General features: G+C 40.3%; 1 protein-coding gene across 2 annotated transcripts in view; it reads left to right on the top strand.

The window, feature by feature from the left end:
• The window catches only part of MYPN (myopalladin), a 70,263-nt gene extending 55,669 nt beyond the window's left edge, over nt 1-14,594 (top strand). For both annotated transcript variants that reach the window (XM_077778619.1, XM_077778620.1), the window contains exons 15-19: nt 1,191-1,317; nt 2,586-2,793; nt 4,543-4,708; nt 10,357-10,490; nt 14,387-14,594. In XM_077778619.1, coding sequence (XP_077634745.1) covers nt 1,191-1,317; nt 2,586-2,793; nt 4,543-4,708; nt 10,357-10,490; nt 14,387-14,556 — 805 coding nt within the window. In that variant the 3' untranslated portion in view covers nt 14,557-14,594. The remainder of the gene's footprint in view (nt 1-1,190; nt 1,318-2,585; nt 2,794-4,542; nt 4,709-10,356; nt 10,491-14,386) is intronic.
• Nucleotides 14,595-15,676: the final 1,082 nt, after the last annotated feature.

Below are 15,676 nucleotides of genomic sequence, written 5' to 3'. Positions count from 1 at the left end.
AATCTCCTTTCTCGAGCCCCTCTCAAGCATTCACCCACCACAATGAACATCTAAGTGTTGGGTCTACAAATTGTTTCTTAAAATGTAGCATCTCACCTGCAGCATCAGCCTCCCTTGGGAACTTGTTGCAAATGTGGAATCCCAAGTCCACCCTAGACCTACTGAATCATAATGTACATTTTAATAAAAGATCCCCAGGTGATTTAGAAGCACATTATATTTGAGAAGCACTGGTCTGTGGCACAGTTTTAATGGCTCAAAATTTGTAACCACCAGTAGCAGCAGTACAGGTAATATGTAAAACCAGAGTCTTTGAATTAAATTGCCATATTTTCTTTAATAAAACGGAAACTGTTAATGATTATATGTATATAGATGGACTGCTTTTGTTGTTTTTGTCCCCAATATAACAATTGTCTCTAACATAGCAATTGGCTTTCTTCCTCCGTGATTTTACTAACCACTAAGAATTCAGAGCCTGGCTTCCCCTTGAATCTTATGGTGCCACTAAGTCTTAGCAGAGCATTCCATAGTTGCTGACATGGATGAATTATATTTGACTTACCAAATGAGCAAAAATAGTGACCCATGTTTCAGATCCAGTTGTTTCATCACCGCTGCAACTATACCACCTTCTTCATTTCTTCTCTTCAAGAACAGCTGTTACTGTGAGTCTGTCTTAACCAGTTTAAAGTTCATGATCATCTTTAACAGTCTGCCATAATTTATAGCCAGGTTAAATTTTATTACTTAGAGACACAGGGGTAGCAGCTGCCTTGTTCTGGGTCATAAACAAGACTTGTCTTTTGGCTCTTGTTTGAGATTCAGCTTGAATACTGATTTATTTGTTTATTTTGAAACTTTTGAACAACCGGTCAAAGCCAAGGCAAGGAGAGCTGAGCCACTTAACCCAGATGACTTCAAAGAGAAAGAAGCTAAAGCCTGTTTGTTTGATTACAGATCTCACAAGATAATCCTACACTGTATGAAATGCTTACCACTTTGTTTTTTACCTCAGCTCCACACCATTTTTTGTTATTTATTATTTGTTTATGGTAAAGCAACCTCTTTCCCCACCCTCCCAAAAATTATCTGTTCTCTAGGCTCTCTAGCCCAGCCTAAATGCCTGCTGTCATAAGTTTATAAATTGGTTTCTATGTTTAATGACTGAGCATGCTTGTTTTTTATAGAGGAAGGTCTCGAGTACAAGAAAGAGACAAAGAGCCCCTGCAGGAACGCTTTTTCCGACCACATTTCCTTCAGGCTCCTGGGGATATGGTAGCTCATGAGGGGCGCCTGTGTCGGCTGGACTGTAAGGTAGACTCTAATATTCATCCTTGGTTCCAGATCTGTTCACATTTTGCATTTGTTAGTTTGCACTTATTTTTGTTTGTTTTGTGTTTGTTTTGGTTTGGTTGGTTTTTTTTTTTTTTTTTTTTTTTTTTTTTGGGGGGGGGTTTGGGAAAGGGGGACTTGGGAAGGAAAAGAGATCACTTCTTTTCTCTCAAGGCTTTTACAGAGCATTTAATACCAGACAAAAAAATATCATGCTATTTTTTAAGTCTTTACATCTTAATAAAATTTTGCTGGAAAAAAATTACTTTGGTACTGTACCAAGTTAACTCTGAATTTGTAAAAGACAACCAAAGAGGTGATTGATTGATATAATTCAGACATTTTCCATGTGGTGCCTAGAAAGTCTTTGTTACTATAAAGCCAAAAATGTGATTTTTGCATCCTTGAAGTGAATTGCTGTGATGTATAGACTTTGAAAAAATTATAGTCATGAAAAGATGGCTCCAAGGTGGTTTATGAAAACCAATGTTGGCTTCTCGTACTAATCAGCATCTACCACCTTTGGCTATTCTACATTCTAATTCTTTAACCAGAAACTATATTCAGTTGAGCGACGTGGAGATCTCTCAGTATAAAGAGAAACTTAAGTCACCTCTTCTACCCCAGGCAAAGATGAGAATGCTGTGGAAATTTTAGGTGCAAATTAGTAAAGGCTTGAGGTTAAGCATTCAGAGTCCACTTCCCAGGTAGTTCTTGCTCTGTCAATGTCTGCCTAAATAATATTCAGGATTGATTGTTACTTCTTCCATGCTAAACCCTAAAAGATACCCATCATGGGTCCCATCCCCAGAGATTCTGACTTGATATAGTAAATGGGCATTGGGATTTTCCAATGTTCCCCACTTGATTATACTAGACAGCAAGGTTTGAGAACACTAGTTTAAGGTCTGCCCTTTTTTCGGCTGCCTGTTGCTTATCAGGTATGTAAGCAATATACCATCTGTGAAACTGATGCAGCAGGCCTATTTTATCTATTTATTTAGCTTTTTATTTCTTATTTATTCTAATCTAGAATATAATCATGACCTGATTTAGGGTCAAGACACTATACAGTTTAAATTAATGCAGTCATCCATCTAGACCCCTCGTGTTCTGATGCCCCTGCAGAAAATACACATGTATTTTCTCACTATCTATGTGGTGCCAGACAAGGATAAAGAATTCAGCCACCAAATAAATCTGCCTGTCATCAGTCTGTCATTTGCCTCAGCTGTCCTGTTGTTTATTAGGTGAGTGGCTTACCGCCCCCAGAGCTGACGTGGCTCCTCAATGGCCAACCTGTGCTACCAGACGCCTCCCACAAGATGTTGGTCAGGGAGACTGGAGTCCACTCTCTGCTCATTGACCCGCTCACTCAGCGTGACGCGGGGACCTACACATGCGTTGCTACCAACAAAACTGGACAGAATTCCTTTAGTCTGGAGCTCACTGTAGTAGGTAAGGTTTGCTGCTGGGGCCCCTAAACATAACTCCCTTCAAATTTATTGCCCAAATATGCCCAACCTCTGACAGAACTCCTTAGACCTTTGCCTCACCAAGTCCCATTTCAATTTTTCCTTCATGTAGTAAGGGCCATATTTCCTATATTACTTTCAAAGACATATCAGTAAGCTACAAACATAATGGGGTACCTTGTGCATATATGCATGCAATATGTGGGAGTCATTGTAATAGTTAATCAATTCGTTAGTTAATAGACTATCACTAAATCCAAGTCACTTGCCCTACGTTCATCTGTCCTGGAACACACCAGAATCTTGCCCATACCCTGAGCTTCCATGTCTTTGCTTCAGAGATCCTTCTACCAGGAATGCCCTTCTTTGCCTAGGATCCTCCTCCACATTCTCAAAGGCTTAATTCAAATGTCACCACCAAGGCACATCCTCCTCTGTTTCCATAGGACTTAGAAAAGGAGGGGCTCTTCAGAGCACTTACAACCTTCTATGTAACTGTTTTGCTTTCCTGAAGAGATTGTAAGCTTCTAGTCAGACATTCTGACTTTTTGGGTGTATCTTGAGTATATGTCTTAGGACCTAAAACATGAGCCATGCTCACCAAATGTTGAGTTGATAACTAAGCAAATGAACCTTTACCGTATGAGATAGTGTGAAAAAATACTGTAATGCCTACAAATAAGGACAAGTCATCATCACTTGGTTGATACCAACCCTCAGGACAGGAGTCCAGCCAGAAATAGATTTCAGAATATATGAATTCTAGTGCTGAGCTTTCTCCCATGTGTGGCCCCTACCAGAAACAAGGATGGCTTCAGCATGCTATTCTCTCTATAGGCTAGTGGCTGCTTGCCCCATATATCTTTTTCTTTTTCTCACTCTTAATTTTTTCTTCCCAACAGAGTAGGAAAAGCTCATTCTGCAAGGATATATTGATTGTATGCTTCATTTTCCCCCCACTATTTTGCAAATATTGACTCTGGAATCGAAATATGAAGTATCTTTGCCCAAAAAAGTCCTTCTTAGGAAGCATAATTTGTGGGGTTTTTTAAAAAAGTAGTGTCTCTCTTGGGGCACCTGGGTGGCTCAGTCAGTTAAGCGTCCAACTTTAGCTCTGGTCATGATCTTGCAGTTCATGGGTTCGAGCCTCACATCAGGCTCTCTGCTGTCAGTGCAGAACCCACTTCAGATCCTCTGTCCCCATCTCTCTCTGCCCCTTCCCCACTTGCACTCTTTCTCTCTTTCTCAAAAATAATAAATACACATTTTGTAAAAATTTGTAAAACGTAGTGTACTTCTCTTCTGTAGCTATAAACTTCTTCAAAATAAAAGTTGAGGGAAAATTAATATACCTTCCACAAAATAAGCTCCTCTAGAAAAGAGAAATGATATATTCAGTATTGAAAATCTGCTGTTTCTCAAAATTTACTGCTTAGAATAAAAGAAACTCCTTAAATTCCACACCCACCATTCACACCCCCCGTGTGCAACACAGACCCCTGAGTGTTGTCTCTCATACAATGTGTAAGTTTCCTCATTCCTTTTTAAATCATTTCTGGAACTTTTAACAAGACAGCAATCTTCACTTAGAGAGGGGAGAAGTGTTCTGAAGAGAAGGAAAGTCGGGGAGGGGGAGTGCCCACTCTGCTGAATTCCTTAACTGGAATGAGTTTGAAGCATGAACCCCAAGGCACTTACTATTCAAACAAGAGTGGCCTTTCTTCTCATTCAGCCAAAGAGGTGAAGAAAGCACCTGTGATCCTGGAGAAACTGCAGAACAGTGGAGTTCCTGAAGGCCACCCAGTGAGGCTGGAGTGCCGTGTGATAGGCATGCCGCCACCTGTGTTCTACTGGAAGAAGGACAACGAGACCATCCCTTTCACCAGAGAGAGGATCAGGTAGAGCCCGCCCCACGTTCAAAGGGACTTCCAAACTCAGTGGGGCACCCAAGTCAGTCTGTTGTCTTTTTAATCTGTCTGTCACCTAATATGATGCATTTGAATTTCATCCATGTCATTGTACATATCAAGAATTTATTTTTTTGTTGTTCCTGAAGGACAGTCCATGATTTGGATGCCCCAGAGTTTTAAAACCTTAATTTTTTTCCAGATTAATTAGTGAAGTTTTATTTTAGTTCAGTATAGTTAACATACAGTGTTATATTAGTTTCAGGTATACAATGTAGTGATTCAGCAATTGTATACATTACTCAGTGCTCATCAAGATAAATGTTGTCTTTTCCCTTTCCTCAATTTATACCATCCTCCCACCAATCTCCCCTCTGATGCCATCAGTTTGTTCTCTATAGTTAAGAGTCTGTTTTTTGGTTTCTTTCTTTTTTTCCCCCTTTGTTCCCTTAGCTTTTTTAAAATTATTTTTTAAATGTTTATTTATTTTTGAAACAGAGACAGACTGCCAGCAGGGAAGGGGCAGAGAGAGAGGGAGACACAGAATCCGAAGCAGCCTCCAGGCTCTGTGCTGTCAGCACAGAGCCCTATGCAAAGCTCAAACTCATAGACTAGAGATCATGACCTGAGCCAGTCAGACATTTAACTGACTGAGCCACCCAGGTGCCCCTGTTCCTTTTATTATTATTATTATTAAATTCCATGTGTCAGTGAAATAATATGGTATTTGTCTTTCTCTAACTGACTTATTTCATTTAGCATTATACTCCCTAGATCCACCCATGCTATTGCAAATGGTAAGATTTCATTCTTTTTCATGGCTGAGTAACATTCTTGTGTGTGTGTGTGTGTGTGTATGTGTGTGTGTGTGTAAATGTGTATAAAACATCCTTATCCATTTGTCTGTCATTGTACACTTGGGTTACTTCCATATTTTGGCTATTGTAAATAATGCTGCAATAAACATAAGGGTTCATATATCTTTTTGAATTAGTATTTTTGTTTCTTTGCATAAAAACTCAGTAGTGGAATTACTGAATTATTTGGTGATTCTATTTTAATTTTTTGAAAAGCCTCCATACAGAGGCTGCACCAGTTTGCCTTCTCACCAACAGTGTACAAGCATTCCTTTTTCTCCACATCCTTGTCAACACTTGTTGTTTCTTGTGATGATTTTAGCCATTCTGACAGGTATGAGGTGATATCTCATTGTGGTTTTGATTTGCATTTCCCTGATGATGAGTGATGTTGAGCATCTTTTCACATGTCTGTTGGCCATCTGTATTTCTTTGGGAAAATGTCTGTTCATGTCTTCTGCCCATTTTTTAATTGGATTATTTGTTTTTTTGGTGTTGACTTGAATTACGTTCTTTACATATTTTGCATACTAACCCTTTATTTGATAAGTCATATGCAAATATCTTCTCCCTTTCAGTAGGTCGTCTTTTAGTTTTGCTGATTGTATCCTTTGCTATGCAGAAGCTTTTTATTTTGATGTAGTCACAATAGTTTATTTTTGCTTTTGTTTCCCTTCCCTCAAGAGACATACCTAGAAAAATGTTGCTATAGCTGATGTCAGAGAAGTTACCGCCTATGCTCTTTTCTAGGATTTTTATGGTTTCAGTTCTTACATAGGTCCTTAAATCATTTTGAGCTTATTTTTGTGTATGGTGTAAGAAAGTAGTCCTGTTTCGGGGCGCCTGGGTGGCTTAGTCGGTTAAGCGTCCGACTTTCGCTTGGGTCATGATCTCGCGGTTCGTGGGTTCGAGCCCCGTGTCGGGCTCTGTGCTGACTGCCAGCTCAGAGCCTGGAGCCTGTTTCAGTCTGTGACTCCCTCTCTCTCTGACCCTCCCCTGCTCACGCTGTCTCTCTCTCTCTCCTAGAAATAAATAAAACATTAAAAAAAAAATTAAAAAAAAAAAAGAAAGTAGTCCTGTTTCATTCTTTTACATGTAGCTGTCCAGTTTTCCCAACACCATCTGTTGAAGAGACAGTCTTTTTTCCTTGGATATTTTGCCTCCTGTGTCAAAGATTAATTATTATATAATCATGGGTTTATTTCTGGGCTCTCTGTTCTGTTCCATTGATCCATTGGTCTATTTTTGTGCCAAAATCATACTGTTTTGATTACTACAGCTTTGTAGTACAACTTTAAATCTGGGATTGTGATACCTCCAGTTTTGTTTTTCTTTTCAAGGCTAGCTTTGGCTATTTGAGGTTTTTTTTTTGGTTTTTTTTTTTTGTGTGTGGTTCCATACAAATTTTAGGATCACTTGTTCTCGTTCTGTGAAAAATGCTATTGGTATTTTGATAGGGATTACATTTAACAGTAGATTGCTTTGGATAGTATGAACACTTTAACAATATTCGTTCTTCTAATCCACGAGCATGTAATATCTTCCCATTTGTTTGTGTCATCTTCAATTTCTTTCATCAATGTTTTATAGTTTTCAGAGTACAGGTCTCTTACCTCCTTGGTTAAGTTTATTCCTAGGTTGTTTTTGTTTTTTGGTGCACCTATAAGTTGGATTGTTTTCTTAATGTTTCTCTCTGCTATTTCATTATTAGTATATAGAAATGCAATGTTGGGGGGGGTGGTGCCTGGCTAGCTCAGTCAGAGAATCATGCAACTTTTGATCTTGCAGCTGTGAGTTTAAGCCCTACATTGGATGTAGAGCTTACTTTAAAAAGTATTTAGGGGCACCTGGGTGGCTCAGTCAGTTGAGCGTCAGACTTCAGCTCAGGTCATGATCTCACGGTTCGTGGGTTTGAGCCCCGCATCGGGCTCTGTGCTGACAGCTGGCTCAGAGCCTGGAGCCTGCTTCGGATTCTGTGTCTCCCTCTGTCTCTGACCCTCCCCTGCTTGCACTCTGTCTCTCTCTCTCAAAAATAAAATAAAAACACTAAAAAAATTTAAAAAAAGTATTTAAAAATGCAATGGATTTCTGTATATTGATTTTGAATCCTGCAACCTTACTGACTTAATTTAACAGTTCTGGTAGTTTTTTTAATAATCTTTGGGGTTTTTTTCTTTTTTCTTTTTTTAAATGTTTATTTATTTTTAAGAGAGACAGAATGCAAGCCGGGGAGGGGTAGAGAGAGGGGGAGGCTCAGAATCCAAAGCAGGCTCCAGGCTCTGAGCTGTCAGCACAGAGCCTGACATGGGGCTTGAACTCATGAACCATGAGATCATGACCTGAGCCGCATTTGGATGCTTAACCAAGTGAGCCACCCAGGTGCCCATACGGTCTTCTATATATAGTATCATGTCATCTGTGAATAGTGAAGATTGTACTTCCTCACCAATTTGGATACATTTTATTCCTTTTTCTTATCTGATGGCTGTGGCCAGGACTTCCAGTTCTATGTTCAATAAAAGTGGTGAGAGTGGCTATCCTTGTCTTTCTCCTAAACTTAGGGAGAAACTTCTCAGTTTTTGACCATTGAGTATGACGTTAGCTATGGATTTTTCATGTAAGGCCTTCATTATGTTGAGGAATATTCCCTCTAAACCCACTTTGTTGAGGGTTTATGAATGGATGTTGTACTTTGTAAAATGCATTTTCTCCATCTATTGAAATGATCATATGGTTTTTATCCATCTCTTATTTATGTGGTATATTACATTGATTGATTTGCAAATATTGAACCACCTTGCAACTCAGGAATAAATCCCACTTGAGCATGGTGAATGATCTTTTTAATATATTGTTGAGTTCAGTTTGCTCCTATTATGTTGAGGATCTTTGCACCTATGTTAATCAGAGATATTAGCCTGTAGTTCTCTTTTTATTGTTCTATTGTTGTATTTATAGTATTTTTATCTAGTTTGTAGTATTTTTATCAGATTCTGGTAACAGGGTAATGCTGATCTCAGCAAATGAATTTGGAAGACTTCCTATTGACTCTTCTTCAAATGTTTGGTAAAATCCACCTGTGAACCCATCTTATCCTGGACTTTTATTTCCTGAGAGTTTTTTGATTATTGATTCAATTTCATTGCTGGTGATTGGTCTGTACAAATTTTGTATATTTTCTTGATTCAGTATTGGAAGGTTATATGTTTCTAGGAATTTATTTCTTTCTTTCAAGTTGTCCAATCTGTTGCCATGTAATTTTTTAAATAATATTCCCTTATAGTCCTTTGTATTCCTGTGGTGTTGGTTGTTATCTCTCCTCTTGAATCTCTGATATTGCTAAAAACTTTAATTTTTAAGTTTAAAATGTACAAGAAATTTATGAAGATCTTGCATATTTTTTGTCATGTGTCTTCAGTCATATTAGTATGCAGAAAACCCCTTTGATAGTAAAAAGTTAAGATAAGATAAAGCAAAACAAAACATTAAGCCAGTAACTCCTTCTCTATCCTTTACTACATGGTTATTTTGAAAGTAACTAAGAGAGCACTGGGTCGCTTAGTAAGTTAAGCGTCCAACTCTTGATCTCATCTCAGTACTTGATCTCAGGGTTATGAGTTCAAGCCCCACGTTGGGCTCCATTGTGAGTGTGAAGCCTACTTAGGAAGGAAGGAAGGGAGAAAGAGAAAAATGAAGGAAAAAAGGAAGGAGGGAAGGAAACTAAGGATCCAGTTACCAAAAGTAGGTATCTTGCTAGATTTCCTCTAACCAACTTTATCTTTGCCATTTTTATTTTACTCCATGAGGGAGCAAGCAAACAAAGGCAGCCTGTGTACAAAAGTTTCTACTGAGCATTATTTCTTCACAATAAAACTGAATTTGTTCCAGAGGATGTTGTAGCTGTCAAGCTTTACAGAATTTTGGCATCAAAGAAGTCTACAGAGGTCAAGATTTTTCTCTGGTAAAACTTTAGCAAGCACAGAAAATATTCTTGAGTTAACACTTCAGTCTAAGTGAAGTGACCTAGCTAGCTCAGTCAGTATAACATGTGACTCTTGATCTTGGGGTCATGAGTCCAAGCCCCACATTGGGCATAAAGTTTATTTTCTTAATGATTAATTAATTAGTTAATGATCTGATATAACTAATTAACATAACACGTTAAACCCAGCCTGAAATATTAGTGTAATTCTTCAGGATTGCAATATGCAGCCAAGGCTGAGAACTATTGGTATCAAGGAAACAGAAGGAAAGAACAAGCTGATTTGCTCCTGAACCGTATTAAGCTAACTGCTGCACATGCCCAGTTGGTTACATTAAGAAATAACGTTTCCATACTAACAGTACATCCATCCCTGGACTCTCATTTTGGTCTACTTTCCCATAGCTTCTTAGCAAAGTTCTTGTTGAAATGTCCGATCAGGGTTGGAAAAGAGATTTTTCTGGCCTTTGGTTGTGACAAGTGGGAGTACCTCTGGTGGGGAGTACAACTCCAGAAGAGGTGGAGCTGGGGAGGGTGAGAACGGGTCTCAGCCTAGGCTCTCAACCTTCATCTGGGCCTCACCAGGTTAACTACTGCTCTTTTGTGACTCCTTCCCACGTTTCAGTTTGCCTTTGACAATTGCTTTAAGCTGAGTCTCTCTTCCCTCTGTGTAGGGTCAGGGAGGAGAGGGGAAGCGCTGCCCTGCTGGGTTTGCCCCCAGAGTTTCCCTGAGCCCTGAATTCCCTAAGACCTTTTCTGCTCCTGGATGCAGTTGCAGATATGTTCTCTCTTTTCTCCAGTATGCACCAGGATGCAACAGGGTATGTCTGCCTCCTCATTCAGCCAGCCAAGAAATCTGACGCTGGATGGTACACGTTGTCAGCCAAGAATGAAGCCGGCATCGTGTCATGCACTGCCAGGTTGGATATATACGGTAGGTGGAACATCCCAGTTGCATATCTGTGTATGATAGGCAGCTTGAAAAAAATTGTTTTAAGGATAGGCATAGTATGTTTCCATAACTGAATTGGGTAGATTATATTTTAGTGTTTAAGCAATGGATTTTTAAAATCATTTCAGGGGCGCCTGGGTGGCTCAGTCAGTAAAGCACCTGACTTCGGCTCAGGTCATGATCTCACGGTTCGGTTTGTGGGTTCCAGCTCTGCATCAGGCTCTGTGCTGGCAGCTGAGAGTCTGGAGCCTGCTTTGGATTCTGTATCTCCCTCTCTCTCTGACCCTGCCCTGCTCATGCTGCCTCTCTCTCTCTCTCTCAGAAATAAATAAAAACATTAAAACATATTTTTAAATAAAATAAAATAAAATAAAATCATTTCATCCTATCCACCTCAAGGCTTCTGTACATTTCTGTGTACTTTTGTACACTTTTGCATTTAAATGAGCTTAGGCTTCTTCCAAAAAAATGACCTATGATACTAGGAATTACAGCTATTTCAGAATTTAACTATGCCTGTGCATCCGATCATCTAGCATCTAATGCTATCTCCTTCATGCCATGGGCCACCCACTGGAACTCCCTCGCCACTGCCTGTCATTTCCCCCACACATATCTCCACCCAGCAGAATTGTCCTGTCCTCATTCACCTGTTAATTCATTCCACAAATGTTTATTGTGCCAGTCCCACAACCAGACTAATAATAGGGAGCTGTCCTAATAATAATATCAAATATTTGTATAATGACTTATAATTTACAAAATGGTACCCTTAGGACCTCCCAAACAATTATTACAATTGTTGTCACCCTCATTTAAATGCTGAAGAGGGGCACCTGGGAGTCTCAGTCAGTCGAGCATCTGACTCTTGATTTCAGCTCAGGTCATGATCTCAGGGTGGTGTGATCCAGCCCTGTATCTGGGCTCTGCACTGAGCATGGAGCCTGCCTGTGATATTCTCTCTCTCTCTCTCTCTCTCTCTCTCTCTCCTTCTGTCCCTTTCCTCCGCTCACATGCACTCTCTGTATAAAAATAAAATAAATAATAATAATAAATGCTGAAGAAACTGAGACTCAGGGAGGTTAAGTGTCTATCTATAGCCAAGATGCAAATCCAGGTTTTTGTATCATTGCTTTGAGACATGTTTCTAATTTTCAAAAGGATTTAATAAGTTAATCTTTTGTAATGCTTGTTTATTACTTTGAGAGAGCATGCGCGCATGCATGAGCGGGGGAGGTGCAGAAAGCGAGGGAGAGAGAGAGATCCCAAACAGACTCCGTGCTGCCAGCACAGAGCCCAATGCAGGGCTCAAACCCACAAGAACTCAGGTCATGACCTGAGCTGAAATCAAGAGTTGGACACCCAATTGACAACCATACAGGCGCCCCAACAATCTCATCTTTATTAATGTATTTATGTACTCTACACATCTCTTCTATAATTTTGACATTAACTGGTATTTTTGGAGACGCATCCAAAAGGATGATTCTTTTTTCCTCTTCTTTAAAAGTTTAAAAAAAATGGGGCGCCTGGGTGGCTTAGTCGGTTAGGCGTCCGACTTTCGCTTAGGTCATGATCTCGCGGTTCGTGGGTTCGAGCCCCGCGTCGGGCTCTGTGCTGACTGCCAGCTCAGAGCCTGGAGCCTGTTTCAGTCTGTGACTCCCTCTCTCTCTCTGACCCTCCCCTGCTCACGCTGTCTCTCTCTCTCTCTCCTAGAAATAAATAAAACATTAAAAAAAATTTTAAAAATAAAATAAAATTAAATTAAATTAAAAAATAATTTAATAATTAGTAAATTTCTTTTTTTTAAGTTTATTTATTTATTCTGAGAGGGAAAGAGAGAGTGTATGTGCAAATAAGCAAGCTCACACATGAGGAGAGTAGCGGCAAAGAAAGGGAAAGAGAAAGAATCCCAAGCAGGCTCTGTGCTATCCTGACACAGGGCTCGAACTCACAAACTGTGATATCATGACCTGAGCCAAAACCAAGAGTTGGTCACTCAACCGACTGAGCCACCCAGCTGCCCAAATAATTAATAAATTTCTTATTCATTACTGGTTCAACATGATTAACCTAAATAACAAATAAGAGTCACAGTGTCTAGAACATGAGGCCCCTGTTCTTCATAAGTGCATACTAGGTATACCTCTTTTTTTACCATACAGGAGGGACCTTGGCCTGCCATTTTCCCGAGGTCTAATATTTGAGGGAAATATATAGCTTTCTGATTATTTTCCCTTATCCTTGAACTTGAAAAGAAATTCAACTGTGAGAGAAGCTGACTCTGATGTATCATCCCCTGGTTAGGGGTGGGGAGAGAGGGGCCATCGATATATTCAACCTAGGCTAAGTCACTTATCCATTTCATCTACCTCACCATTATCAGAGGGAACTAGGTCTCTAGCCAAGAAACCCAGTACCAATGAGCCCTAAAACAGATAACTTTTGTCCTAATCTCTCCATTTCCTAGTTCAGTTTGTCCTGGCTCATCTTTCTGTCTCCTGTCTTGATTGAACGGCACCAACGGGGAGTGTTATTTCCTCAGTTGGGACCTGGGAGTGGAGGAGGGGATGGAGGACTTGGGCTAAAATCAACCCCCTACCCCCTCTCCTCACCACTTCCTGCCTGTCTGAAGAATCAGGACAGGCTCCCCTCTCTCATCTGAAGGAGGGCTTCTAATAGAAGCAATTACAGTAGTCTGGTTAAGATGTCTGGAGCAGAGATCTGACTAGCTGTTCACTGTGGCTTTATTGAATGCCTATTCTTTGGCAGAATCACTATTAGTTTTGTCCTCACTTTTATAGCTTTCAAATTTTGATTTTATCAATTCATTTGGAGCTATTTAGACTCTAAAAAACTGATTCAAAATAATGAAATCAACAAAGCCTCAATTTATAAATTAGAATGCTAAAAAGGTCCATAGCTTCCTGGAAACCAGAGCATCAATGTTCCCTACCTGGTGCTCCCCCTTCTCCACATCAAGGTCCCTGGAAACCTAATCAGAAGACTGCTGGGTAGTTTCTGAATCAGAGACAAGGGCAATTTGGATGGATATTCCATTCAGGTCATGTTCAAGACTAAGGATCATCTCTGCTAAAAACAGGGTCTCCTTTGGACAGCGCTTGCTAAACATGGAAATTCTTTTTTTAAATCATGTTTTATTTATTTCTGAGAGAGAGAGAGAGAGAGAGAGACAGTGTGAGCAGGGGAGGGTCAGAGAGAGAGGGAGATACAGAATCCGAAGCAGGCTCCAGGCTCTGAGCTGGCTGTCAGCACAGATCCCGACGTGGGGCTTGAACCCACGAACCATGAGATCATGACTTGAGCCGAAGTCGGATGCTTAACTGACTGAGCCACCCAGGCGCCCCTAAACATGGAAATTCGAATACATTCTCTCTTGCACCTGAACCATAGTTGGTTGAACAGAAGTTACTTTTCAGTCTTCTTGCTGTAACTCATTAGAATCTGATTAGGGAGTTGGGTAGGTAGTGGCTGATTAGTGATTAGGGTGTGGAATAGGTAGTACTGAGAGGTCTAGAGTCATCTTTTGGTTTCCATTTCCTCAAGTTTCTTGTCTCTACCTTCTCAGGCACCTTCCCTTGAGGGCCTGAAGCTCTTTCTACACTGCCCCTGGAAGACCCCATGCTAGGTCATATTTTGAGAAATCACCCTAGTCAGCCACTCTTATAGTCCCAGAGTTTTGGCATTAGAAGCATAAGAGATGGTTAGCCCAGTTCACAGCAGGGGAGATATTTTATTGTTTTCACAAATGATGCATTTCAGAGAAAGTGTTGGAATAAGGACAGAACATACCCCTACACTGTATCTGCTAGACTGCATTCCTTTGATTGTAACATATCATCTGGTCTATTTTCCAGCTCAGTGGCACCAGCAGATCCCAACACCCATGTCTGTCCGGCCCAGTGGCAGTCGCTATGGATCTCTCACCAGTAAAGGACTTGACATTTTCTCTGCCTTCTCCTCCATGGAAAGCACAATGGTGTATTCATGCTCTTCTCGGAGTGTAGTGGAGAGTGATGAACTTTAGGAATGTTTGGGTGCCTGTTGAGTAAGGGGGCAGACTGTGGAGGGGGAAGGAGGACAAGCCAGATACAGTGGTTTCCAAGCAACTGGATTTGAGTAAGTTCCCATGCTGCTGGACCATTGGCAAGAAGTGCTTTGAATAAGTCAGCTAGAGACTCTTGCAGTCTCAGCTGAGGGAAAGATGGAGGGCTGTGCCTTTTAAAGATTCCAACAAAAATGTGAGAAGACAATACAGATGAACCAAAGATGTCATGAAGCCGCCATCCACTGCTTTGGGAAAAAGCTAGCATGCTCCCCTGCCCCCCTGCTATGTTAGGGACATTTAGGCCCTATTAGGAGCAATGAGGGGCCATATGCTTGGGCTGAAAGGAGTTAGACAGTAGTGACCTTAGGTATCGTTAATCACCAACAATGCAAAGGAAAAAGGTGGGGAGGTCTCCATTACCTTTCATCTATTTCATCCATAGCAGTAGTTTTGATGGATTCATTTAATCAGCTGCTATTTAGCCTTAAGAGATCATGCCATACAACTCATGTATGTGGAGAAGTCCTTTTCATTTCTTTATCCTGAGTGTACTGAGCCACATTGTAAGGTGCCAAAATGTGCTTGAGATACAAAAAATTCACTGAAACACTCAATATTGCACAGTGCACTTGTTCTATAGCCAAAACAAGGACCCATTACCCTGTCTGCACCATTTTCTTTTGGATATAATGGTGAGTGGTTTTTCCTTCTGACTTTATACATCCCTAAATTCTAGAACTAAACAGTTGTTAGTAAACCAACTTAAAAAAAAAAAAAAAACTTCTGTGGGGTTACTTTTTAAACTACTGGCTCAATATGCAAGAGTCATCATCATCTGCCCCTCTTCCCTCCCCAAAAGTCTGGAAGTATATGAGGGAGTGAGGATGAGAGAGATGCAAACAAGGAGAGAAGGTGATGGAACCTGTCAGTTTTCATTTGCCCCTTAAGAGCAATGATTCTGAAAGGAGAGGTCTTTAATAGGTATGAACTGTTTGTGAGATAATTAATTTGCATTTTCTGCATGGAAGATATCATGCTAACCAGGAAAGGGGGAGGAAAGGAGAATATGCCTCTTTATTCCAACCCACCTATTCAAAAT

This window comes from Crocuta crocuta, unplaced genomic scaffold (assembly GCF_008692635.1).
Source record: "Crocuta crocuta isolate KB4526 unplaced genomic scaffold, BGI_CrCroc_1.0 scaffold167, whole genome shotgun sequence".
In the NCBI taxonomy this organism is placed as follows: Eukaryota; Metazoa; Chordata; class Mammalia; order Carnivora; family Hyaenidae; genus Crocuta; species Crocuta crocuta.
Note: the sequence above shows the minus strand (reverse complement) of the source record. Positions and strands in the feature narration are given on the sequence as shown.